The 25172-nt window shown below is 39.4% G+C and overlaps 1 protein-coding gene across 3 annotated transcripts in view; it reads right to left on the reverse strand.

Moving 5' to 3' along the window:
* The window catches only part of IPO8 (importin 8), a 48408-nt gene extending 23819 nt beyond the window's left edge, over positions 1-24589 (reverse strand). For 2 of the 3 annotated variants that reach the window (XM_057427832.1, XM_057427834.1), the window contains exons 1-11: positions 24418-24589; positions 16006-16087; positions 13758-13914; positions 10095-10253; positions 9004-9160; positions 7892-7981; positions 6979-7073; positions 6346-6430; positions 3630-3764; positions 2521-2620; positions 832-908 (exon numbers count right to left, since the gene is read on the reverse strand). In XM_057427832.1, coding sequence (XP_057283815.1) covers positions 832-908; positions 2521-2620; positions 3630-3764; positions 6346-6430; positions 6979-7073; positions 7892-7981; positions 9004-9160; positions 10095-10253; positions 13758-13914; positions 16006-16087; positions 24418-24501 — 1221 coding nt within the window. In that variant the 5' untranslated portion in view covers positions 24502-24589. The remainder of the gene's footprint in view (positions 1-831; positions 909-2520; positions 2621-3629; positions 3765-6345; positions 6431-6978; positions 7074-7891; positions 7982-9003; positions 9161-10094; positions 10254-13757; positions 13915-16005; positions 16088-24417) is intronic. The other variant, XM_057427833.1, reaches the window with a different exon arrangement.
* Positions 24590-25172: the final 583 nt, after the last annotated feature.

The raw sequence follows: 25172 nt of genomic DNA on the forward strand, positions 1-25172 counted from the left end.
CCTCATAAACTTATTTTAATCAATTGATTTTGGCAGTAATTTCTGAAGTTGACTAGACTTTGAAAGGCTTCTTGGCAAAACTAATCGTTTAACTTCATTTCCACACCCATTATGTGCCTTTCAGATACTATCACATTTTGACAGTCTCAGTGCAAATCACGAAAATGAGAAGATCAGTGGGCAAGGACTGTTTTGACGATAAAGAAGAAAGATCATAGGCTATTCCACCTGACAAAAAAACTACGCTCTTCTCTAAAAAATCCACCTGGAAAAACAGCTCCATGTTTACTGGATGTTAAAATGGTATCCAGTGAAAAGTTCACAGTTTTAGTAAACTGGCATATGCTTCCCAGGGCTTGGCAATCTTTTGCCCAGATTAATGTAAGTATAGAAAGATCTACAGGGAAGTTATATCCTCATTTAAAGAGTAACTATGAAACTGCTTTAATTCTTTATAATTTATTTCACAGTTGTCAACAGGATTTAAAATAACATCAGTGAAAACTAATAAGGATCGAGTTCACTTTCCCCCTGCTACAGTTTGGGAAGCTCAGAACATCCATGACAGAGGCTGTTTGCAAACTTGGGAAAATACTAGTACATCTATTCCAATTCAGTTTGTATCTGGCTGCAAGAGGAATCCACTTACTTATTTATAAATACACACATACTTTTATTCACTCAATATTGATAGCACTCAGCCAGGAAAACATTTGACTATGTATTAGCAAGTAGATTTTTCAAGACTAGCTTCCTGGAGCATCTTCAACTTTAAGGGAAAATTACATCATTAAGGAAACTTCAAATAATTAAAAAGCACTAGTTACATACCTCTTTTCTCTTCTTCGCAGCAGTATAAAGGAGATTCTGTGCTGCTGTTGTAGTGGATGCATAATCTTCAAATACATCTAAAAATTTAAAAAAAAAAATCTATTTTGAATGACAGAATTAAACTTTTATAAACCATCTTATCTGTGGGACATCACAAAACCAGGGTGAATATGTAACTTTAAAACTACTGACAGAGTTGTATTCACACTTAATGAGTCAGATCCAAGCTTATGTCACATAGCTTATGAAAGCATTTACTTCTTGCCTTCCTGATGCTCTGATCACTGATCATTCCCTTTATTAGGGATGTGTTATTTATTCATTAATTCTTTGAAACAATGTATTTAAGGGATGAAAAGTCCTGGGGTTTTGGGTTGTTGTTTTTTTTTTTGTGTGTATTAAAACTTCTATAGGAAAACCAACAGTACACTTCAGTACCATCTGCATAGCATACATACATGTTTTTGGTTTGATTTTATTAAAAACTCATGGGAAACTTTTTGTTTGTAAAAACTAATTGGCTATGGGGGAGTTCCAAATGTGCTGAGAGTTTAAGCTTTTTAGCTTCATTCATAACAAGTAAACCTCCTTTAACCATATTGAAAATATCACTTGTATCTTGAAAAACAAAAAAATCTGCACTGCCAAACATGTTCTAATGCAAACACCCCTACACAAATGGAATTAAAGAAAAAGATCTAAAAAACCATAATCTTAAATTGTGGTTAAAATCACACACTAACTTTTCCTGAGAGCCTGAAGATAAAACATGATTAAGAAATACGACCAAACTACTGAATTCTGTTCCAAACCCAGATGTGTATGACTATACTTCAACTCAATGTAATTTCATGCTTATTTCTTTTCTTTATCCTTCACCATATTTAACTGTCTCACTACATATAAAAATAGAATTCACTACTTATACAGCATGAACTGAATTCACATATTAAAAATGAGCAATGTATTTGTACCCCAGTGATCAACACTATATTGTAATTTTTTGCACAACAACTCTAAGGGTTTTTCTTATTATTCTATGAACATTTAAATTCTGGTTTCACATATTAATCCCAAATCAATTAATTAAAAATTCCCAAATGCTACATATCTCTGTGGTGCCTGGCTTAAGGAATTTTTCCAGCTACAGCTGCTATATTTTCAATATACCTTTCTCTTTCTCAATGACATGAGTCTTTTAATACAAGTAGTTATTCATAATATGGTCTTATGTGATATTACCATGATTTTTGCACTGAGTCTTTTGGAAGAATATGTATTTATATTCATCTTACAATTTAGCAATAATACTCAGGAAAAACTCTGAAGATATTAACAATTTTCAGTAAGGAAGAGCAAGTCGGGCCTCTTCTGGTCAAAGCAAGAGCTGCAAGAAATTCTGAAACTGGCATTAAAAAGAGAGCAAGCTAGTCTATTTGGGCTGCACTGAGCACATGTGAAGTAGGAAAAACTGTTAAAAGAATCATTTAAAGCTACCAGCCAAATGGCCAAAACTCACTTGATCTGCTGCTTTCTCTTAACTCAGATTAACTGAGATTTAAGAAACTAAATTTTCTTCCTCTAGTCCAGGACACTAGTGAAGACAGAGACATTACAGTGGCCATGCTGTTAACTGGGACTGTAGTGCACACTTACGATGAAAGCAAAAAAATAAACACAAACATGTACCGAATTTCATGCGGATATATTCATATGGATCCTCTTGCCAGAGCTCTTCGTCCTCATCTTTGTAGCACATTAGAGAGAATATCACTTCTTCTGTTATACTCTAATATTAGAGAAGTCAAATACACGTAAGTACACACAAAATCAAATTCCAGTACAGGTTCCCTCCACTAAGCACTAATTTATTAGACTTACTTTCCTGAAGAGTCAAATTCTTTTAACCAGTGTTAATTCTGGCCAACAGAAATAAGCTTACAATATACTTTTCTTTTGCAACAGTCCCAGACAGCAGTAATTATATAATCTACCTTTATAAAGTGACTCACACAAAATATACTTCAGGACACAGTCTATGAATAGCAGAACATTGCATTTGGCAGAAGGATCTCACCAATGCAACACTTAACATGAGAATGGACTTCAAAGTCCTTCTTTGTAAGAGTCATTGGCTTAACTACAACAGACGAACTTATGATTTGGAAAAAAATAAAAGCGTCACGATAACATTTCACTTGGTTTTAGTTCACGTATAAAACAAAGAGTTAGGTTTCTCACCGTTCATGTTCTCTTTGCCCACTACAATCACAGAATCACAGAACGGTTTGGGTTGGAAGGAGCATCCAGTTCCAACCCCCCTGCCGTGGGCAGAGACACCTTCCACTAGCCCTGGTTCCTCAAAGTCCCAACCAACCTGGCTTTTAACGTTTCCAGGGATGGGGCACCCACAGCTTCTCTGTGCAACCTGTTCCACTATGTCTCACCACCCTCATAGTGAAGAATTTCTCCCTATATCTAATCAATTATGACTTTCCAAATTTATAGACAATTCAAAACACCAGTAAGTAATAAAAGACAGAACATTATGATTGTCTGGAAAACTTCCAAAATAAAAACATGGAACAGAATCTTTAGCTGAGTTAACAATATCTGCAATAAAATGTAGTCATAATACCAAAAAAAAACCAACCACATTCATACAGAAATGCCATTTTTTGCTCAGATCAATCACTGCACGAAACCTTCTCTAGAACTGCGGAACTGCTGGTGGTGTTCTGTTGTTTTTATAATCTCTGGTGACATGCAGTGTTTATGACTGGGTTTTATACACTGACCTGTATGTGTGGCTTCATCTGCTTCCATGTTACAGAGTGAATAACCCCTTGGTTCAGATAATTTAACGTTTGCTGAAGAACACGTGGCGCAACATAGTCTTTTTGCCTGTACTGGTCTAAGATTCTTAAGAGAACCTAAAAAAATGACAAATTAATATTTTTAAATGGAGTTTCTTTCTCACACACAGACATGCAGTGAACCTCTTCAGTAAATGCACATGGACTGATTAATTAGTTTTACAGCAGAGGTTCTATGGTTAGTTATCAATGTAATGTCTTTGATCCAAGTATCAGAAAACATTTCAATATGTTATTTTATACATATATATAATATATATTAAATTATAAATATTATCTATATTAGATCCTGCAACATTACGAATATTGCAGTATCTAATCCTGCAAGTATGTATGTACATGTCTGCTTTTACCACTAACCCCACCATGTGATCACTTGTCATAGTGAACCAAAGATACATTTCAATATTCACAGGCTCTCAGTTTACGCAGGCCTCAGCAAAATTTGGAATACGTTAGGAAAAGGCACAGTGAGATTTTCAAACTGGTTGGCTGCTAAATCTGTTAGTAGCGTCTGTGTTCATTTTTTAAGGACAGGCCCCTAAAGAAGACAAATTACTTCGGAAGAACAGAGGTAAGAATAGAAATATTAACTAGAAAAATAGGTTAGTGCCTAAATCTGTGAATCAGAAGAGATGCAAAACCCTTCAACTCCCTTTTGTAACCATCAGCTCGTACCACCCAGCACGCTATCACAAATTCTGTCACAGAAAGCTCCCTTAGTATACAGGCTTGCTCTACTGGGAAAAACCTACAGAACAAAGCCACTAATCTGCATTAATGGCAGACGAACCATGTTAGTAAGTGTAAAGAACTGACATGTACACAAATAACAATAAAAATCAAGGGCAATGCATAACAAAATATCAAGTCGTATTTTCAGAAGGACAATTCTGCTTCATAATTCTTCACAACATTATAATATATCTTATTTTGGATATAACTCTTTCATTAGGAGTACCAAGTCTGATCTTGAGTCTTTTATACGATAAGCTCCTTGGGCAAGAATTATCTGTATCTCATATAGATTCTAGCATGATGCCAGCACTTTAAAACTGATAAATAAGTAATGAAGGCTTAGTAACGTAATATTCAGAACAGAATTCTTATTAACTCTGCAAGAAAACAAGACAAATCAGTATTTAAGAGCCAGAAATAAAAGAAACATGCAGATGGTCCAGTCCATTTATCTTGAAAGCCAAACTGCTCCCTCTGCTACATAGCGTAATCTCTTAACAGACAAACCTTAAGTATTTCAAATGACAACTGCTCGTGGGATTTTATTTTTTCCACTTAGAAGTTAAACACTGGAAGGAGTTTAGAATAGATGTTAGGCTATTTAAATGTAATGCTTACAGCCTTACCACAACCATTCCTCTCCCTGGTTCTTAATATTTATATATTTACACAGAATTAATACACTGGTGGATAAACTATGCTATTGTCAAACTGGATGGAGAAAAGTATTTTTTTTTTGCAGACAATCCTGGTATTTTGAAATCTAGTTTAAATTTGACTTGAAGTTATAACAATAGTCTGGCACCCCACATCGAATTTAAATCATAAGAAGCCTAAAGAAGCCCTGTCAGGGATTTTTAATCTGACAGCATGCTAAGCAGCCACCTATTCTGGAAATACAAATTGTCCAAACACTTGTCACTTGAAAAATTCTATTCCCAGGTGTTTTTCAAGATTTACAGGTCAAAGGGAGGCAAGAGCACAGATCATGAGAAGGAGAGTGTACTGCAGTCTCCTGGCTTCTTACAAAACTGTTTGGAATATGTAATCCAAAAGCCTGAACACTCAAGAGCTTTAGCTGAAAACTATGCTTGTAGTCATATAGTATACGGTAGGCTGCATAACAAACAGGAGGAGCTGTGCCAAAAATATCCAAGCTTGGGAGCCAGAACCCAGGGCTTTCAAGCACCAAATTACTACATCCATTCCACCAAACCAGGGAGATGCTGGAAGCCCATGGTTGGAGGGGTACACAGCTGAACTGAGAGAAAACCACAGAAAATTCTGACAGGAATTGCCTCTCTTCTATGCAACTCTATCAGAACTGAGCTGTCTCCACACCACCACGCTACTCACAAATAATTAGCATTTCCCAACAAAAATTTTCTTGCAAAGTGTGAGTTTACACTGTATCTTCATAAAATATGTTTGCCAAGTATAAAACCACTTTCATTGCTGTTCTCCAGATACCTTCTAATCTGCTTCATCTTCCTGAAAGAAAACAGTATCATTGGATTACTGTGCCTAAGTTGTTTGCAGCAAAAGCACTTCCTAAAGACTGGCCTGAAAACATACCCTTCTAAGATATGAGGGCTCTGCATCAATAGTTTTGTCTCTCAGCTGTATCTAGAATGTTCATACATGATAATACCATTCCACCAGCACTCACCTTTCCTGAGAATTTTCCTGCAAGGCTGTTTGAATTGCTGAAAACTTGTGTTATGTACCTCAGCTGTATGGCACTGAGGTATAAAGAACTTCTCAATAACTAAAAGGAAGACCTGCCTGACTTGGTTCATTTTTGTTTTATGAATGAACTTTGATACAAGCACACTGTTGAAAAGCAATGCATTTTTTCAGTGAAAATTATTTAATTCAGAAACAAATGAACTGTACTTACCTGTTGTATGCCCACAGCATAGGTTTTTAAAAAAAACTCTGAGAATTCAAAGTATTCTTTAGTCACATTCCCAGGACTTCCATACCTTTAAAAAGAGGATGCAGATATTTACATTTCGAGAATTCTATTGTGCCAGTAAAACACAGTACTTTCTAAAACAAAGGGACCCTGCATAGTCTTCCATCCCCAAAGGAATCCTCTCATTCAGATTTCTTCTAAGCCATTATTTCCCATATAATGCCCCGCTTCCCTTTTCTTAGATTACCATAATGTACAATACTGTAGTCAAGTAAATATAGCCATCTTTTTGTCACAAGCTCTGTAACTTTCATATTTATGGATTCCTTTTCAAATCTTCCTCTGCCTTTATATTTGAGAATATAAGCACTTGTAGCTGGATGTAGTAAAAAAAACAATGAATTTTAAAAGACGTACTTCTTCCACAGGGCTAGTTTCTTGCCATCTTAAAGTTAATTCATTTCACTAAGAGCTCAGACCAGCGGCTATGCGAATGCAAGCCAGAAGACAGAAGCAGGAATACCTCTTCCATGACCATGAGCTGTTAAATCAACTCAACTGTCCTGCTTAATCACACCTCAAGTAACATTACATATCAGTTTGTTTGTTAGTTACCTTTCAAAAAGACGAGCTACAATATGCAATGCCCACTTCTTGCATTTCCACCACACCAGCTCCGGTCTATCATCTTCATCAATTTGCAAAGTCTCCTATAAATAAATACATTTTAAATTAGCTGTGTGTATTGTTGAGATCAATGATGCTTTAAATATTCCTTGTTGAGTAAACTACTACAAATGCACAGCCCCAACCAAAAACTTTGGTTAACAGCTATATAACATTCAGAAACTTTCAAATATCTTTATTAGTCAATATAACTGTGTCTGTGCAATACCTGCACAATCCCTGTACTTTAATTTTCATAATTAGATGACCTTAAAAGTCCTTTCCAATCCTAAATATTCTATGATTCTAAGATAAATACGCATATTTACAACCAGAAACTCTTAGATATACTTGAATACCACACAGCACGATACTAACTCTTTAAAATATATACACCCTAACCATATTCTAATGCAAGAGTTATTAGAAGAATGTTATGGTTGTGAAAGAAATGCATAAAATACTGAGGAAATGCCAGTTAATGTTGTACATACACAAACAAGAATTTAATTATTACTTTTGTTCTTCAAGAAATGTGAAGGATGAGTGAAAGAAAAAGAGGAACAGAGACAAATGATGGGCTTGTGGTGAGCTTTCACTTCTTGTTTGAGAGAAACTGGCTAAAATATTTGAAAACTTGCAAACATCCCAGACTGGAGTTTAAATGGTGTCACTACCTTGGAGAATGAAATTCAGACAGGGTACATGATCTTCCTGGCTTTCTGTCAGAAAGACCATTTATTCCAAGGATAAGAATCTTGAACAGATGAACTTTTAAAAAAAGAACACTTAGAAAATCTTCACGCTGACTGTTCCTCAAATGGCAATGGACAAGTATTGTCTTTGCAAAACTAAAACTTACCGGAGGTACATTTCTATCTATGATAGTACGGAATATCTCCATCCACTGAGTCATAGTCTGGTTATTCACCAACTGGAGTGGCAATGCATACTGAAATAAGAATAAAAACCACACTCATTAAATACTGATTTTACCTGAAAAAGGTAGATGTTTCTACAGTAGTTATAATCTGAGGAAGATGAGGTTTTAAGCAGAATGAAAACTAATTAGGTTAAATATTAATACTACTCTAATTGCATCCTTCTTGGTACAATTTACAGAGGAATTTCTGAGCAGACACTATATGAGGAAAGTTCCTTAATCTGAGAAGTTGCTGACTCTTTGTTTCTTCCTCTTCTTCACAATTCCCCAGCTAACTTTTAGGGACCACATCAGTGTCGGTATTACAGGGTTTGGGTAAACCAGTAGCATTTCAGGAAGTAAAATATATTCCTATTTACTACAAAGCTACTATCTAGTAAATCTTACTTCTCTACAAAATCTAAAGCAAAGTGTCAGTATTCAAGCAAGCTATTGAAAAGTAAAATAGAATCTTGGGATCTTTTTAATCCTTCCCCCATCTAATAACAAACTATTTTAGCTTTTTAACCCCTAGTAAGAATTCTCCTGCTTATGTAAAATCCTGTTTTCTCATTCTCTAAAAGTGCTTCCTGAACAAATACATCCCTGTAAAAGCCAAACTGCCTCAGTAAAAAAGTTCTGCCAGATCTTCAGAAGATAATAAGAAATGCCACCTTCTGAAGTGCACTATTTGACAATTATAGTACAATACCCATTACCAACACTTTTAGAGCCCAGCAAGCACAGTCTAGATACGCATACAGTTTATATGAGGTTATGCATGACTTTACAGAACCAGGAACATTTACCCACTAAGCTTACAAACACAATGTGCAAAAGTACTAGATTCATTTAAAATTTAATCTGAGGGATCATGTGACCTGTTTTTAAGTAGAAAAACATCTATAAAGAACATATTTTTATAAAAGCTGTTTATTGTACTTGACTTTTCCCAGTGAAATCAATATTCAATCACACCTGTGAGTGTACTGAAAGGGGCCGTTGTGCCCAGCAAAGTAAAAGTTTCGGTTTTCCTCTACAAAGATGCCAACCTGAACAAGAGCATAGAAGATTTTTAAGATTTGTTTCTGAAGCAATACAGAGTAATGGGAGTTATCAGGCAAAAGCTGGATCATCTGCTGCTGAATCCGAGGCAAAAATATTTGCATTGCTGCTATGAGAGGATCTCGCTCCTCTGCTTTTTTGTATCTGCAAAGGAAAGAAAAACATTGGTCCAGGATCTACACACTGGAGATTATAATGCCTATTCCCCACCAGCAATTTAAGTCCTGTACCCTAAAAACCCAAAATTAAATAATTAATACCCAAGCACTCATTCTTCCCTCTTCTAACCCCCGTTTCAACAACTTGTGCAAATTCACTAACCTATAAATAGAGAAATTAAAAATAACAAATGTTACCATATATAGAATGTAGCTATAGGAAGGGAGAACTAACATTCTTTACTACTGATTTGTCAGCTCACAGGAGCAAGGACTTCAATCTCTCTGACATTCATACCAGTGCCAAACCCAAGCTGGGCACTGAACAAATACAAATGAACAGCTATTGAAAGGGAAAGACAATTCCTTTGTCTTGAAAAGATTCTCTTTCTCCATTTACATTTCTCAGCTTATACATATATTTCTAACAATGGACTTTTTTTTTTTTTTAAATTAGTGAGAATGCTGACTACATTTCTCCTAATCTATACTTTGTGGATTTAGACTATCAGGAGGATGCTATAGGTAACAAAATGCAATAGGAGTATATGACAATGACAGCACTGTATTCATGACATAAAAGTAGAAAATAATTTGCATTCATATATCCAGCATTTGGGGAATTGTCAAACAAAAGAAGTTATGAAATTTTTCATAAATGAGTTAAATCAGATCAAAAGTAAAAAGCCTCAAGACAAAAGTCAGTAAATTCATACAGATTACTGCTGGCATCTTTGCTTTCAATTCACTGGTGATATAAAGTGACAAATAGTTTTCATTTATTTGCAGGAAAGAAAGCATAGGACAATTATTAATTCCTATTTTCTACCTGAATTGCTTGTAGAACTGCCAGCACTCTTAGGAATGTCATTCTCACCAATCACCTGAGACACCTCATCTACTGATGGACATCAACTTACTCGTAAGTCTTCACCAGCTGATACAGGCACAGGAGGCTCCCAAGCCAACTCCCACTGTTTTGAGACTGCAAGTAGTAGCCTATCTTATCTACCACAGCTGTCCAGTGGCCAGGAAAGTCATGTTTAATGATAGCACGGAGGCACATTGTCAACTGGGCTCTATGGCAAGAGGGAATAAGAAATATACGTAAATAAGATCACAGCATAGTGTTTAATATTAAAGAACAGATCCCAAATCTTGGTTTATTGGCCACAATATGCATATTACATCATAAGCATCATATGCATTTTAACAGCACTGGAAGTGTTCTGGGAAGTGGCAGAGGAAAAGCAAGAAAAAAAAAAAAAATCCCAGGGGATTCAATTTCAAGGAAGAAGCTAATTTTAGGACATTTTATCTACTTTTCTCCCTTCTCCACACTCATCGGGCAATATTCAAAAACAATTAATTGCTCATGAGACTAGCTAGCTTTGTACTTCGAAAATGAATGTTTACACTTCTACACACTTAAGAGGCCAAAATTAACCACAAAACCACAAATCTGTACATTTTTATTAAACAGTATTGGCCTGTGTTATGACCCAAACCAGAGGTTCCTCATAGAATCATAGAATAGTTAGGGTTGGAAAGGACCTTAAGATCATCTAGTTCCAACCCCCCTGCCGTGGGCAGGGACACCTCACACTAAACCGTATCACCCAAGGCCTCGTCCAGCCTGGTCTTGAACACTGCCAGGGATGGAGCATTCACAACCTCCCTGGGCAACCTATTCCAGTGCAGCTAACATCCATGCAGTTTAAAGCAAATAAGAGAAGATTCTTCATGTATTAAATAATGGCAACTGTCGGACTCCTCATCTGAAAAGGTTGTGGATATTAAAACTTGACATGTTTCAAGTGGACAACTAGACAAACTCGTGGAAGATAAATCTATTGAGGATGTTCAAAAGTTTCTTCTATCTCAGGCAGACCCTTAGCTGCACATTGCTGGAGTTTGGAGGAGTATTTGGGACTAGAATCACTATATTTTTAATCTGTTCTTGTAGTCTTTGCTAGGCATCTCCTCTTACTCCCTGCCAAAGGTGATCTTGCTCTGATTATCATAGAATCATGGAATCGTTAGGGTTGGAAAGGATCTTAAGATCATCTAGTTCCAACCCCCTGCCGTGGGCAGAGACACCTTACGCTAAATCGTATCACCCAAGGCCTCGTCCAACCTGGTCTTGAACATTGCCAGGGATGGAGCGTTCACAACCTCCCTGGGCAACCTATTCCAGTGCCTCACCACTTTAACAGGAAAGAATTTCCTCCTTATATCCAACCTAAACTTCCCCTGTTTAAGTTTTAACCCGTTACACCTTGTCCTGTCACTACAGTCCCTAATGAAGAGTCCCTCTCCAGCATCCCTATAGGCCCCCTTCAGATACTGGAAGGCTGCTATGAGGCCTCCACACAGCCTTCTCTTCTCCAGGCTGAACAGCCCAAACTTCCTCAGCCTGTCTTCATACGGGAGGTGCTCCAGTCCCCTGATCATCCTCGTGGCCCTTCTCTGGACTTGTTCCAACAGTTCCATGTCCTTTTTATATTGAGGACACCAGAACTGCACACAATACTCCAGGTGAGGTCTCACAAGAGCAGAGTAGAGGGGCAGGATCACCTCCTTTGACCTGCTGGTCACGCTCCTTTTGATGCAGCCCAGGATATGGTTGGCTTTCTGGGCTGCGAGCGCACACTGAAGCTGCCTCATGTTCATTTTCTCATCAACCAACACCCCCAAGTCCTTCTTCTGCAGGGCTGCTTTGAATCTCTTCTTTGCCCAACCTGTAGCTGTGCCTGGGATTGCTCCGACCCAGGTGCAGGATCTTGCACTTGGCATGGTTCTGAAAATTATGGTCATGAAATTACAGTCTTCCTGGGATCTACTAGAAACAGAACTTTCTCCACTTCCAAAGCATATGGCAGAGCCCAATTACGTAAAAATATCTTACCATTCCTCTCCCTCCATGCACTTTTAGTTGCCACTCACAATGGTGATGCAAGATGTGATTGCTAATTGACTAAAGTGAGGTGTGATTCAAAAAGCTGAGCAGCACTGAACTAGAAGCTGCAAATAAATACTCTTGGCTCTGCTAAGGAGTCAAAAAAAAAAGTCTGCAGAAAATATTGGTTCTTCTATATTTAGTTTTCCTTTGGTATCCTCTTGCAGTTCATTACATAAGGAGCCACTATTAAAAAGTAGTTCAATAAGGGGTCCTCCACCTACCGATCTTTTTAGCTTTGTACTAACTTATTTTCCCCCTCAAGTCTTTGGAATTTGTGCTTGTTGCCAGTTTGGTTCCTCCCCCACTTATTTTCACAAGCAAACAATGAAAAATAACAGGATTAGAGCTTCAGACCAGTTCCAGTAAAGTTTCTTTGACTTTCTGAACCTCTAACAAATCTACAAATTTAGCCAGTATTTAGAAACCCTGTACTTCATTACAGTGACTGTACCAGCGTTTTCAACAATTCTATTAGGTGTAGATTGTCACTGCATCAGGGCATTCTGAATATCAGGTTATGAAACAATGGCTGAAATAGTTTGCAAAAAACTCTTCAAACTTCCATTATTTTGTGTTCTTTTGTATGAACCTAGCCTTGGTATCTATGACATGATAGCAGGAGAAACTACATACCTTTATTACCTTATCAGAAAACAACACAAGCTTCCTTATCTTGTAGCACAATCTTGGCAAGGAGCACCTACCTCTTTCAGTGGAGATATTAATCATCTGCGTCACAGTGTGTTGGAAAAGATTAACTGGAAATGATGATTTAGTTCATTTTCTTGTCTCAGTAAAGGACCATTTATGCCCTAAGAGTTCCTGGCAGGTGTTGGTCTAATTTATTCATAAAGACCTCTAGTGACAGCAATGCTATAGCAGTCTAATACATCCTAGCTCTTCATTATTTTTTAAAAGTGCTTTCTCTAATCCCAATTTCAATCTGTAGTGAATCACCCCTTCTGGATATGACCACTGACAAAAAAAGGACATCTTTGGGCACCTAGCTGGTGGGGAGCAGTAGAAGAGAAGAGGAAGATTTTCTTCAGTTTTTTGAAGATGAACATCTATACAGTATAGCCTAATCCCATCCTGTCAGCCTCACTTTAGAGTGGTGAACAAGTACCAGTTGTAGTATGTCTATGAATCTTAACTATTCTTCCATCAAAACAAAGAACATCATTTCTTTGTTCTTTGAATAAGCCCAAGAATACTAATTCATATTTAAATACTGAGACTACATATAAAAATAGCAAAAGTAATTGAGAAAAGGGCTACTAGAAAAAAAACAGATCTTGCGCAGTATTTCTCTGAACGGTTAATTCTATATTGCAGATAGCCCTTTCTGCCATCATCAGCCAAATAGGCTGTCACTACAGTAAGTGTTACATGACACTTCAAACATCACCCTAAGAGGACAAATCACATCACAAGGCTCTTAGCCAGGTTACTACATTTCTGAAAAACAAGTGCACATAAATACGTTAAAATTTATTATTACATTTTCAAAACAAGTACTTGATTCATCTCCCAAGAAATTGAGATTCTCACATCAAATACATCTGGACTGGTAGGTCTGAAAACCTGAGCTACAGAAATACCTCCACACAATGTAAGGTACCTCACTAAGTCAGGAGAGCGAATTATTCCTTCTACAATGTTATCACGAATCTGCTGACGATCATTTTCATGAATGTTAAACGGGAATACTGCTTCTCCAGGAGGCGGTTCACGGTCTGGCCAGTACTGTGTCACCATGTTCTTCAGGTAAATGGCAGCTAAGTATAAACATTGGGGAAATAAAAGTTTAATTGTAACACATCTCCACATTCCTCTGTGCTCAACTTTACTACAAGCTGAAAGTAGAACAAAGAGTTGAAAAGACAACTGAAAATCACTGCATGAGTTGTTAACAATTCTAGGCACTAAGCACAGCTGAAGCAGAAAACCATTTTTTTTATAATTCCATACAAGATCAGGCTCAAGTGCCTGGTCCTGAGCAGAACAGGACAGTATTCAGTCATCTTCTATCAGGATATATTTTCTATTACAGCAATCTTCTATATGGACATAATATTCAATCATTCTAAATAAGCAAACAAAAATCTACTTATCTGCATTTTTAGCCATCCCTAACTCAAGCTCAGTAAGTGAAGTTTAGAAAGCTCAGGTAAACAAACCATTGTGCGTGCAGAAGGGACACTCGCTTGGGGAAACGCTCAGTATGAAACTGGCATGTGGCCTACCTTCTATTCAGACCGAAATGTTTGTTGTGAATTCCCTAAGCTTTATCTCACTAGTAGGATTCCCCATAATCCCGTAGAATTGTTCCCTTCTGTCTCACATGAACAACCATGAAAAATAAAGTTAATCTTCAACTGAAAATAAAGCAGCATTTATGCTTCAGTACTAAAATGTCTGTAGGCATTCTCTATGAAAATGTAGTAAATATGGTGTAAGACATTAAAGGAATGTTTTTAATAAACTCTTATACCTAGTTAGGCTGATTACTAGCTAGGGTTTTAAAGTCTAAATAAGATATCCTTGGGTACAATCATTTTTCTTGCTGATGTCAAATTACTAAGTATGAAAACATGTAGTTCATAAAATATTTTATAGGAACAAGAGGAAAAACAGTTCTTTGTTGATGACGTGCCAGGATTTTCACATGAGAAACAGGTCCACAAAGACCAGCCCAAGACTTTAATTTACTTTAACCATAGATCTTGTTGCTATACAAATTCTTGGCTTAAAAAGTTCCCAGGGAAATCTTTTAGCTTACAAATGTAATTTAAACATGTTTTCCTATTTTATACCCCTACTCTGTAAGAAATGAAAAATAAACCAAAAATTTAGAAATGATGTTCTACATACTTGGTTGGTTTTCCTGAACGATACTGAAACGAGAGCTTAATTTACAAGAATTACCTTACGGAGTCTAGATTAAGCATCAAACTTTACTAGAGAATGGTTTAACAATGCCATTCAAAGTTGGATTATCTTTGGAAAAATAAATGCCGGCATGACAAACAGCATATGTCAGCATGCCCTAATACACTGAGGGGATTAATAGGATCTGTTAAAAAAAAAACCAACAGTGCTTCTATGGGAAATGCTGTTCCATAGGATAAAAACAGAGCTGTGAGAAAAAGAGTGTTCATCGATTTCTTGAAAAAGCCGATTTTTTTCTGTATCTGTCAAAAATATTGTATAGGATTAGTGAAAACAGATTATGAGAACTTAGAACCTGATCTTATTCAGATGTATACCCTGAAGTTAACTGCATCAGCATACCTGGACTTACACACACTGCTGGGCAATCCTTCTAGACATGCTCAGGCTATAAATTTATAACTCAGCAGTGGTGTGACCTTTCTTCAAATCTACTTTTGTGAGCAGACACCATAGATACTGTCTAAGCATACATGGCTACCCCTGACCTAGGGAACTATGGGATGTTTTTTTTTTTTATTATTAGAAGCTTTCCTTATTCCAGGAAAATGGATACATGTATAAAAATGAGATCCACTTTTTTTTTTTTTTAAATTCCTACTTGTCTTGGCATCACTACTTCTATACCACCCGGAAAACAAAGACCTAAGGCTCCCTTGGGTACTTAGTTTTGAGCAGAAATCATTCCCCTATTAGTATCACAGCAATCCAGCAGGGATCACTACAAACACAGGGATGCCAAAGCAGAGCTCTAGCATATGCCCCTGGTTTTAACTGACCCTCATGTTAGATCCTTTTCATTTCCACATTTAGGAGAAATGTGAACTTACTTGCATTGCAAGAGCTGGATAAGTTGTTGAAATAACATACAGACTGACTGTCTACTGAAAGAAAAGGAAACAAGGAATTCATCTCACCTGCCTGACGCACTGGAAATTCGACTTGATCTGATACTATGATTTGCAGTAGACTTGGAGCAAAATTGATGATCTTGTAGGACTGAAACACATACAAAACAATAAGCAAATCACTACGTTTAAAGACGACTGTATTACCAAAAGATAAATAACAAATACATTTTGCAGGTTATTTTGACTCTCCTTATGAAGTACAAAAGGTTTTAGCACTTAGATTTACCTGGATCTGCATCAATCCAAATAATTACTTGTGAAAGCTGAGTGTATAACGGCCCATGGGTGGAATATGTAATGCGACAAGGCTCTCCATGAGATTAGTGGTAATTAATATTTAAATAGTGGTACTGAATATTTAAATAATTCTGAACATGCATAATGAGAAGCACTACAGATCTCCCTTTGAATTATTTAATTTAGCCTCATAAATCAAATAGATATTGACATGCTTCATCAATACATACCATTTATTTGCAAAACAGATTGTGGTGTAATAGAGATACTGAATTTTGAAGAGATTAAGAAAACCATTTAAAATTATATTCAACTGTAAACAGCATCTGCATTAGCCAGATATTATACACCCACTAATGAGCTAGAAGTATAGTGCATCTTAACAGAAAAACAAGAGCTGGGAAAACACAGTGGAATAACCATTTTTAATTAAAACCAAGGGCACACAGATAACATTTCAAACCCCACAGCCTTCCTGGGAACTTTCAAACGCTCCATCAGCCATGCAGCTGAGGAATGTCAAAGAGAAAATAATGCTCACTGAACTTCTGAGCAAGGCATGTCAGACTGAAAAGATGTGAAAATCTGATAGCATTATTCTGCTGTCATTCAACAGGGGTCCTCCAACTTGAAGAATCATTGACTCAGCATGGTGCAGTAACTACTAAGCCTTGGCAACAGTCAGTAGTTACTAGTAGGTCAGATCTTTCATCACTTAGATACATGTGCTTTATGTCCAAAGAAAGATGTTTCTTCGGGCTAGATAGCACAAGCTCGCTTTATTTCACCTTTTATAGTATTTCTTTCCAACTGCTTTGTCTGGCAGTTCTGTGGTTGTTTCCAGAGCTGTGCTTTAAGTACAAATATACTACATCCTCCTGTAAACTTAGCCTCATTCAAAAGCTGTGAAATAAAGAGGAGTGCTCTGCTCTTCATGTACCCAGTTCCTTGCGCTAGCATTTCCATAATGAGGTAAAATTACATCGCTTTCATGATGCCTACGTGCAACAGCTGCATCACAACACTATCATTCAATAATTTTACCAAATCAGTTAACTTTCTGGCCCTCATTTTACTCATTATAATGACAGTGTAATTCTAACCTACTCTGTGCTCAGAGACTCATTTAGGGTTTATAGAGTAATCTGAGATTTCACATAAAAGCAGTAATGGCAAATCAAAAGCATACTCTCCTATAATTCCCTTCTCTATAAACTTTCATTATCCATAAGAAATGTTCCAAACAAAGTAAAAGCTGTAACAGACAGCACTGGAACACCATTTATCTACAAACATGCAGAAATACCAGCTGTCAACGTCAATTGGTTGAAACGTACTCAATTCCAAAGATCACCTTTTAATCAAGTGTCCTGGAGTGCAAAGTTTGTCCTTCAGTGACTAGTGGACAGAATATCTACAATGTTGGCAAGTTCTGATGGGGGTTGCAGTAGGCTGCAGCATCCTCCAGCACTCAACACCCAACTCCAGGGAGACAGGGAAGCCACTGGGAATCCCAGCAGCACAGAAAACCCAAAACATGCGTGAACTCAAATAACTCTTTTTATTCTGAACAGTGCCAATACGTTGTTCTCAGACCCAATCTACTCACAGCTTTTACTACTATGAACACATTAAGAATGCAACATTTTGGGAGGTCGTTTTGCTGTTGTTGTTTTCCTGCAGTAGTCCTACCAGTATGACATTTAGAGTGGACACAGTGATAATGGTAAAAATTGTTTCCCTTTCTCTGTGCAAACAGCTTTTACTAAATCCACATTAAAGTCAGTGCTACTCCAGGAAGCTTTACTGGTACCACTTGTGCTGGTGTACAACTGCTATCCCTGAAGTTTTGCCAGGATATATACAAATACGGTTATTTGGCCCGTGCAGCAAATCCTTTCAGCAAGCGCCTGGAGTGACAAAAGACATGTTATGCAGAAGGTACGTGCAGTGTCCCAGAGGGGGCCCCAGCTCCATCAGCACACTGCTATGAGGTTCCTTTACACTTTACATGCCAACATCCCAAAAGGGCCCACAGGAACAGAGTATCAAGCTCCCATTAAATCTTCCTACTCCATACTATTGTCGTTACCATAATTCACGTTTGTACATAGCTTCATTTTCTAACCGTTACCGGAAACACAAACACTGTAGAGATCAACAGAGACTCTGTGCCCCTGACTTGGCTGTATTTGTGAAGCTCAAACACCATCCTGCTCACTTGCGCAACAACAAACCCGCTCAGGAAAACTACATGCTGCTTGCAATTTTTAGAACAGAGGACTTTTTAAAAAGCTGTATGCAGCAACATTTTTTGTATACCAGCACATTCTTGGTTTAGTTGTCTCACAATGCTGTGATCTTGGGATGTGTCCTTTCCCTGCCTTGTGCAGGAAACCATGTAACAGGCTACTGGGAACCAGTAAGTAAAGCTGTATTTATCACACCAGCAGGTGCAGAGCGATTGTCAGGTGTGCACTGTGTAAGTGAGAAGAGACAAGGAAGAGATCTTGGTACTTGATGAGTTCAGCAAGACAGTTACTTACATCATTAGAGCTGCATCTGAACTTTCACAAAAGGAGAGCACGAATACTGCCAGTCCCATGGAAGGAACGGAAGGCTACCTACTGATTTTGAAGAGCCATGCCCACGAGCCACAGGGAGGCACCAGACGGCTGAAAAAGACCTTCAGCACAACTCCCAGAATACAGCACACTGCTTTGTGCAGGTTGTGAACAATCACATTTGCCCCTGATTCATACTCTTGTGGAAGGTGCTGACCCACAGTGGCATATGTTTATTTTGAAGGAGAAAGTAGAAGTTTTTAACTATAAACTTTCACTGAGTATTTATAAAGAGTGATCATTTTAAAGCTGTGTAAAATACATACTGAATCACATGTCATAGCATTTATGCTAAAAAAAAACCCAAGCTCACATTTAATGTCCACTGGGATTAAGAGGATGGGATACAGTAACATGCAAAACTAGCAGCTAAACTGGGAGAGGCACACAGCATTGGTTAAGATGCAGTTTGGTAATTTTACAGCAACGGAGAAGAGATGCGTATGTCCCCATGCATCTTGTGCCATCTCTGTCTGCTGTCTCAGGATCTGTGTATTGCAGCTGTACAGCTTTTTGCACTCTCTCCACACACCTTTGGCCTAACATACACTTTCCTGCCTCAGCACCACAGCTCCAGTCTTTGAAACATCAGACAGCACATCATGTTTTGCTTATTTCCTCTTCTATTTGATTAGGTATAGAACAGATGACACCCAAGAAAGCCTCATATGGGCCACGGAAAAACAGCAGGATGAACACCATCACATGAAAAGGACTAGAATGCAACAAGAGAAAAGCAAGAAAAATATATAAAAATTTCCACAAAAGGATCTTACTGAAGCAAATAGTCTTCACACCTAACATTCAGATTTGGATCCCAGGTTATCATGTACTATATACTACTAAACTCCTTTCAGGAAGTATTATTCCATCTTGCTTACCGTCACATTTAAATCACACAGCAAGCAAGTGCTCCATAATCTTATTTGTCTGTAACCTTCCCGCTGCACTGATGACAACCACAATGGCTGGGTCCAGAACAGCACTGGATGGTGCTTTTTCCCCTGCAGAACAATGGGACAACCAAGGACAATGCATATGGAAAACTGGAGCCTTCCCTCAGGTTCTGCAAGTAAAGCCCAGACCATCCTTCTACACCAGCAGAAAACACCTCTTTCTCTGTACCTCCTAATCCAAGTATGGCATGTAAAAATTGCTGAAAAATCAAGGCATTACATTTTTGCTTGCAAAGACAGACAAAATAAATTTGTGCCTTGAATACATATACAATTAACTGTTTACTAAGATTATTTTAAGGTTTACACACATTTGATCTGAATGCTCAACTACCTGCTTTAGTAAGTTTTATTTTCTGTTTGCTGTGCACTGGAAATGTGTTACTTAGAAATTCCATCAGTATGTCACACTAGGGAATATTTTTGCAGTTGTTAAGAGTATTTTCTCTCTTGTTTTTCACACTGTCAGTCACAGACAGTTGTTAAAACAAACTACAACTTCAAAAGACACTTTCTGCTTTCCCTGCCTACACAAAGGCATTTTGTGGAGGGAAAAACAAAATGGGGAGGAGAAAACACATAGTGTTTTCATACATGGTGAAAATAAGCATATGAAAGAACCTCCCTGAGCTGCTTTCTTTTGTGGGTTCTGCTGCCAAATTCACCCAGTCTCAAACAAACTCACTTTCCACAGAACTTCTAATTATGCAACTCAACTTCCTCATCAAACTGGTCTTCAGTACAAATACCCGAACACCTGAGATTTCTTCCTCTAGGTAATGAATGAGGTGCTCACTGGCACTTTCAGAGTGGTCTTAAAATCCCCACCCACTACGGCAGCCAGCTCAACAAAGATGTAGTAGATACGGAAGCCCCTATCTTTATTCTGAACTCTTCTGCTTTTAGGCAATCTCCTAATATTTCTTTCTCTTCTTCCACAACTGCTACTCTGCTCCTGTCAAAACCAAATTCTACAACTCCTTCTCAATATTCACACAAACAGCTGGAATCATTACCTTATTTTCCCCTTTGCTACAAGCCAAAGAAATGTACTATAGCAGGCTGAGCCACTGAAGATCAATGCACTAAAATTGTCGGGGGAGCACAAGAAAGAGAGGAGTATTGAAAGATGTGTACACTTAGAAAATCAACTATCTACAAGGGAAATGACAGCAGTTACATGATAGATTACTGACCTGGCAGGAAATTACTGCTCTAGTTTATCAAGAATCACCTTTCAGGCAAACCCCACACATCCACCTGTGTTCAAGTCACAGAGGAGTGAAGTTTGTTGACGACTCAAAAGTAGAATGCATCATCCAAGGAGAAAGATCAGAAAAATCCTACAAAGAAATGAGTGATCTTTAGAACTGCATCAACAAAAGCGGAGTGGAGTAAGGAGACAAAGAACACGGTCATGCACTCGAAGATAACAGGAATTTCTCCTAAAAGCTTGAGGCTTCTTTGTGACGAATAACCATACAATAAAAGGAGACCTCAGTGTATTAAATTATGAGAAATATGTAGATGTTGGACACAAGTAAGATAACTGTAGTTTTAGAAGGTATCAAATTGAATATGGCATTAAATATGAAACTTTCTGGAAACAGAAGACCAGATTGCACAAGAAAGATTAATTCAAATGGAGACAAACACAAAGAAGAGCTGTGCCCTCCTATTATTAGATTCCATAAATTCAGTTTTAGTATAAGGCAAAGGAAATACAGCCTGTTGAGGCAAGGAAAACAGGTCAGTAGGGATCAGCCTTTGACAAATATGTCAGAGAGAGTACCAAGAAATCTATACTAGTTGAGAAATAAGATTGGCACAAATGGATATAAATGGACCCTAAATTAATTTTGTCTGGAAACCAGAGCTTGCTTCTAGCTGCAGAAGGAAGAAAATTCACAAACATCTTTCCAATAGATATAATAATGGAAGAAAAAAAAGAATCTTGACTCCATCTCTGAATGCAGTTAGATGATAATCCATAAGGTAGACAACAGCTAGATTGATTTAGCTGTATCTTTACACATGTGCAGAAGAGAAAGAAACATGCAGAAGACACATTTTCAACATGCTGGGATTTTTTACAGGTAGGGAAGCTTTCCTTCATTTTAACACCATTCCCCATAATCTATGCTGTAAGCAAATTACAGAGTCAGGATCATTACAATATTGTTCTAAAGGACTCTGTTTTGGTATAGGCAATGAGACGCCTACAGAGGTGCTATATTGGTGGACTAGTTGGATTTACACTCTCTGGGAAGCTCCTGTCACTACCTGGATTCAAACTTGAAAGCAAATGTACATTTCAGATAGGCAAACACAAGAGAAGTTTTACCTCAATACCCATTAGTATGTGTGTATCGGGAGCAGCATCAGTTTAACTATGGCACAGAATAAAGGTGACCCCTGTTTTGTTTGGCCAAGTGTTATATTACCACTTCAACTACTTATTGTTGGAGGGTTTTCTGGTTGGTTGGTGGATTGGTTCCTTTACTAGAACAAGATAAATGCCAGAAAAGCATCTGGATTCCAGTACTTGCAGGAACAGTTATATGTCAACACTGTCATCAGATACATGAGAGTCTGACAGGTTGCTTTGTAGTCTTGCTTCAAAAGCACTGAAAGGCTTCAAGATGTCAAAGGCCCACGTTAAGCAACATTCCTCAGGAGCACTTTTGTCCCTCATCTGAAGAGTTATGTCAAACCCAGCACTGCATCAGTACACTGTATCAGTCAGATACATCATGCTTCATTTAGTAACAGAAAGCCTACACAATGAAAGCTATGTCTTAGTTTCAAGACTCATTCCTTATAGTAGTTAGAGAAAATGCGCCAGCTATTTCAAATAACAACCTGTATCTCAACCTGATCTCAATAAATGTACTTGTCTACTTGTCCTCTGGAATCTAAAACATGTCTTTTATGAGAACTGCACTACCCATCACTTGAACCTAAAACACTTAACAGATCTCAATCTTGCTTTCAAAACTTTTCCTGAGCTTCTTACTGATGCCAGAACAACAGTGTATGGAGCAGGACCCAGGAATCCAGACAGCTGCCTCTTTGTTCTCAGCCTGCCAAACATGCAGCAGTTTATTACTGTAGTTCTGACTCCTGTGCAACAGGTTGCTAACAAATATTTATAATTTCCCTCTCAGTCCTTCATAGTAGGGATAAAAATAGATACTGATGTTTTTTTTTAAGTAACTGTGCCAAATAAAGACATAAAAGTTTTGTATTTTTGTCTAACTATCCCCAAGAGCCTTCTCAATGTCCAACACTTAATCCACTGATTTACTAAAGGAATTTGCCAACTGCTAAAGCAAGGATTAGCTCTACCTAATTCAGAATGACTTTTAAACTACCTAAATAGAAAATTAAGCCAGAAGAGCAATTCTGAAATAGCAGTAATACCTGATAGCCAATTCTCATTGACCATTTTTCTAAGACACCAACAGAGCCAAAAAATCCAAGTCCTCCAACAGAACTGATCCATTCCATTAAAGCATAGATGTAAAGGATTTAGCACTGTGCAAGGGAATTTTCTCCTTTTTCAAATGTCCAAATTCATAAAAGCAAAGAATGGTTTGTCTTAGAAGGGACCTTAAAGCTTATCTGGCTCCAACCCCCTGCCACAGGCAGAAACACTTTCCACTAGACCAGGCTGCTCCAAGTCCCGTCCAACCTGCCCTTGAACACTGTCAGGGATGGGGCAGCCACAGCTTCTCTGGGCAAGCTGTGCCAGGGTCTCACCACCCTCACAGTTAAAGAGTTTCTTCCTAATGTCTAATCTAAATCTCCCTTCTGTCAGTTTAAAAGCATTCCCCCTTGTCCTGTCAGTACATGCCCTTGCAAAGAGTCCCTCTCCAGACTTTTTGCAGGCCCCGTTTAGGTACTGGAAGGCTGTTAGAGAATTGCGACTGTGCTCATAGTTTTTATTCAGTGCTTACTGCCTTTACAAACTGCGGGATGCTGCGATAAATACTACCAACAGAATCCTAACGTGCCCATCTCAAAGTTTTATTCCGCGCGCTACTGAACGGGACAAAATCCTCAGGAGCCACCGCTCTCAACCATCTGGAAGAGCAGGACAGAGACCCGAGGAGCACGGCGCCCCGGTACCATGCCTCCCAGAACTGAGCACTGCAAGCAGCGCCCAGGCCAGCCGAGGGTTACACTGCCGCACTCCATCCGGTACACCGTGCTCCAAGGGTCACGAAACTAAGGACACAACGGAGCGAGGACAGCGAGGACAGCGAGGAGAGCGAGCACCCGCTCCGGGATGCCACGACCCGGACCGGGGCTCCCGGAGCCGGCAGGTCCCGCCCCGGGAGTCCCGCGCTGCTCCCGCCGGCAGGCCCGAGCGCCCGGGGCAGCCGCTGACAGCCGGCGGGGAAGGGCCCGCTCTAGCGGGTGATGCCCCCGGCAGCTGAGCGGTGCGGGTGACGGTCCCTCCGGGGAAGACAAGGCGCAACCCGCCCCTGCCGGCGCGGCCGGACGACCCCGTGCTGTGCGGCGGCCCCATGGCGCGGCGGGGCGGGGGCGGGGCAGGCCGGCGGCTGGTCGTGGCCGGGGCCGTCCGCCCCCCTCACCTGATTGAGCTCGTTCTCGGCAGCGATGCGCAGCTTCGGGTCTATGGTGCCCTTCAGAGCCTGGATGATCCTGTTGGGATCCATCTTCCCGCTCCGTCGCTGGCAAGCAGCGCGTCCCCAGGGGCAGGAGAAGGAAGAGGGAGAGGAGCCGCCGCTAGCGCCGCCGCCCCCCGGTGCCACAGTCACAGTCTCGTGTCCCCCACCCCCCTCGGTCCCTCTCCGGAGCCATTCACCGGTTTGCGACAGCTGGGTATCGGGAAACGGGCAGTGCTTTACGGCCGCAGCGCCTCCTTCTAGCTTCGGGCGGAGGTCGGCGAGAGGTGGCCGCCATGTTGTTGTACGGATAAAAGTCACCCGGAATGGCACGCTGGAGGCGGGGTTAGGGAGCGGTATCCTTGCCGTGGCTATCGGGGGGCGGCCATGTCGGCGTACGGAACGCAGGCTGAGCAGGCCCGGGCAGCCGCGGCAGCGAAGAGGCGGCTCGGCCAGCCCCAGCACTGTTGCCGTGGTACAGCTGCCGCTGCCTCAGTGGTGTTGAGGAACCTCCATCGCTGCTTGGTGGCCTCTCCGTACCTTGCAGCGAGTGGCAGCACTGACTGAGGCACACCAGTCCCACAGGTATTGGGCTGCTCAGCCCACAGGATGCTTCCAGACCCTCTGCACTAATCCATCTTTGCCAGCACATACTTGCACTGCACTTGAGGTAAAATCCTCGTTTTCCTTCTTAAGTTTACTCCTTTCTTCCAGTAGCTTTC

This window comes from Pezoporus wallicus, unplaced genomic scaffold (assembly GCF_028554395.1).
Source record: "Pezoporus wallicus isolate ANWC-B61680 ecotype Strahan unplaced genomic scaffold, APGP_CSIRO_Pwel_v1 contig_2908, whole genome shotgun sequence".
NCBI classification, from domain to species: Eukaryota; Metazoa; Chordata; class Aves; order Psittaciformes; family Psittacidae; genus Pezoporus; species Pezoporus wallicus.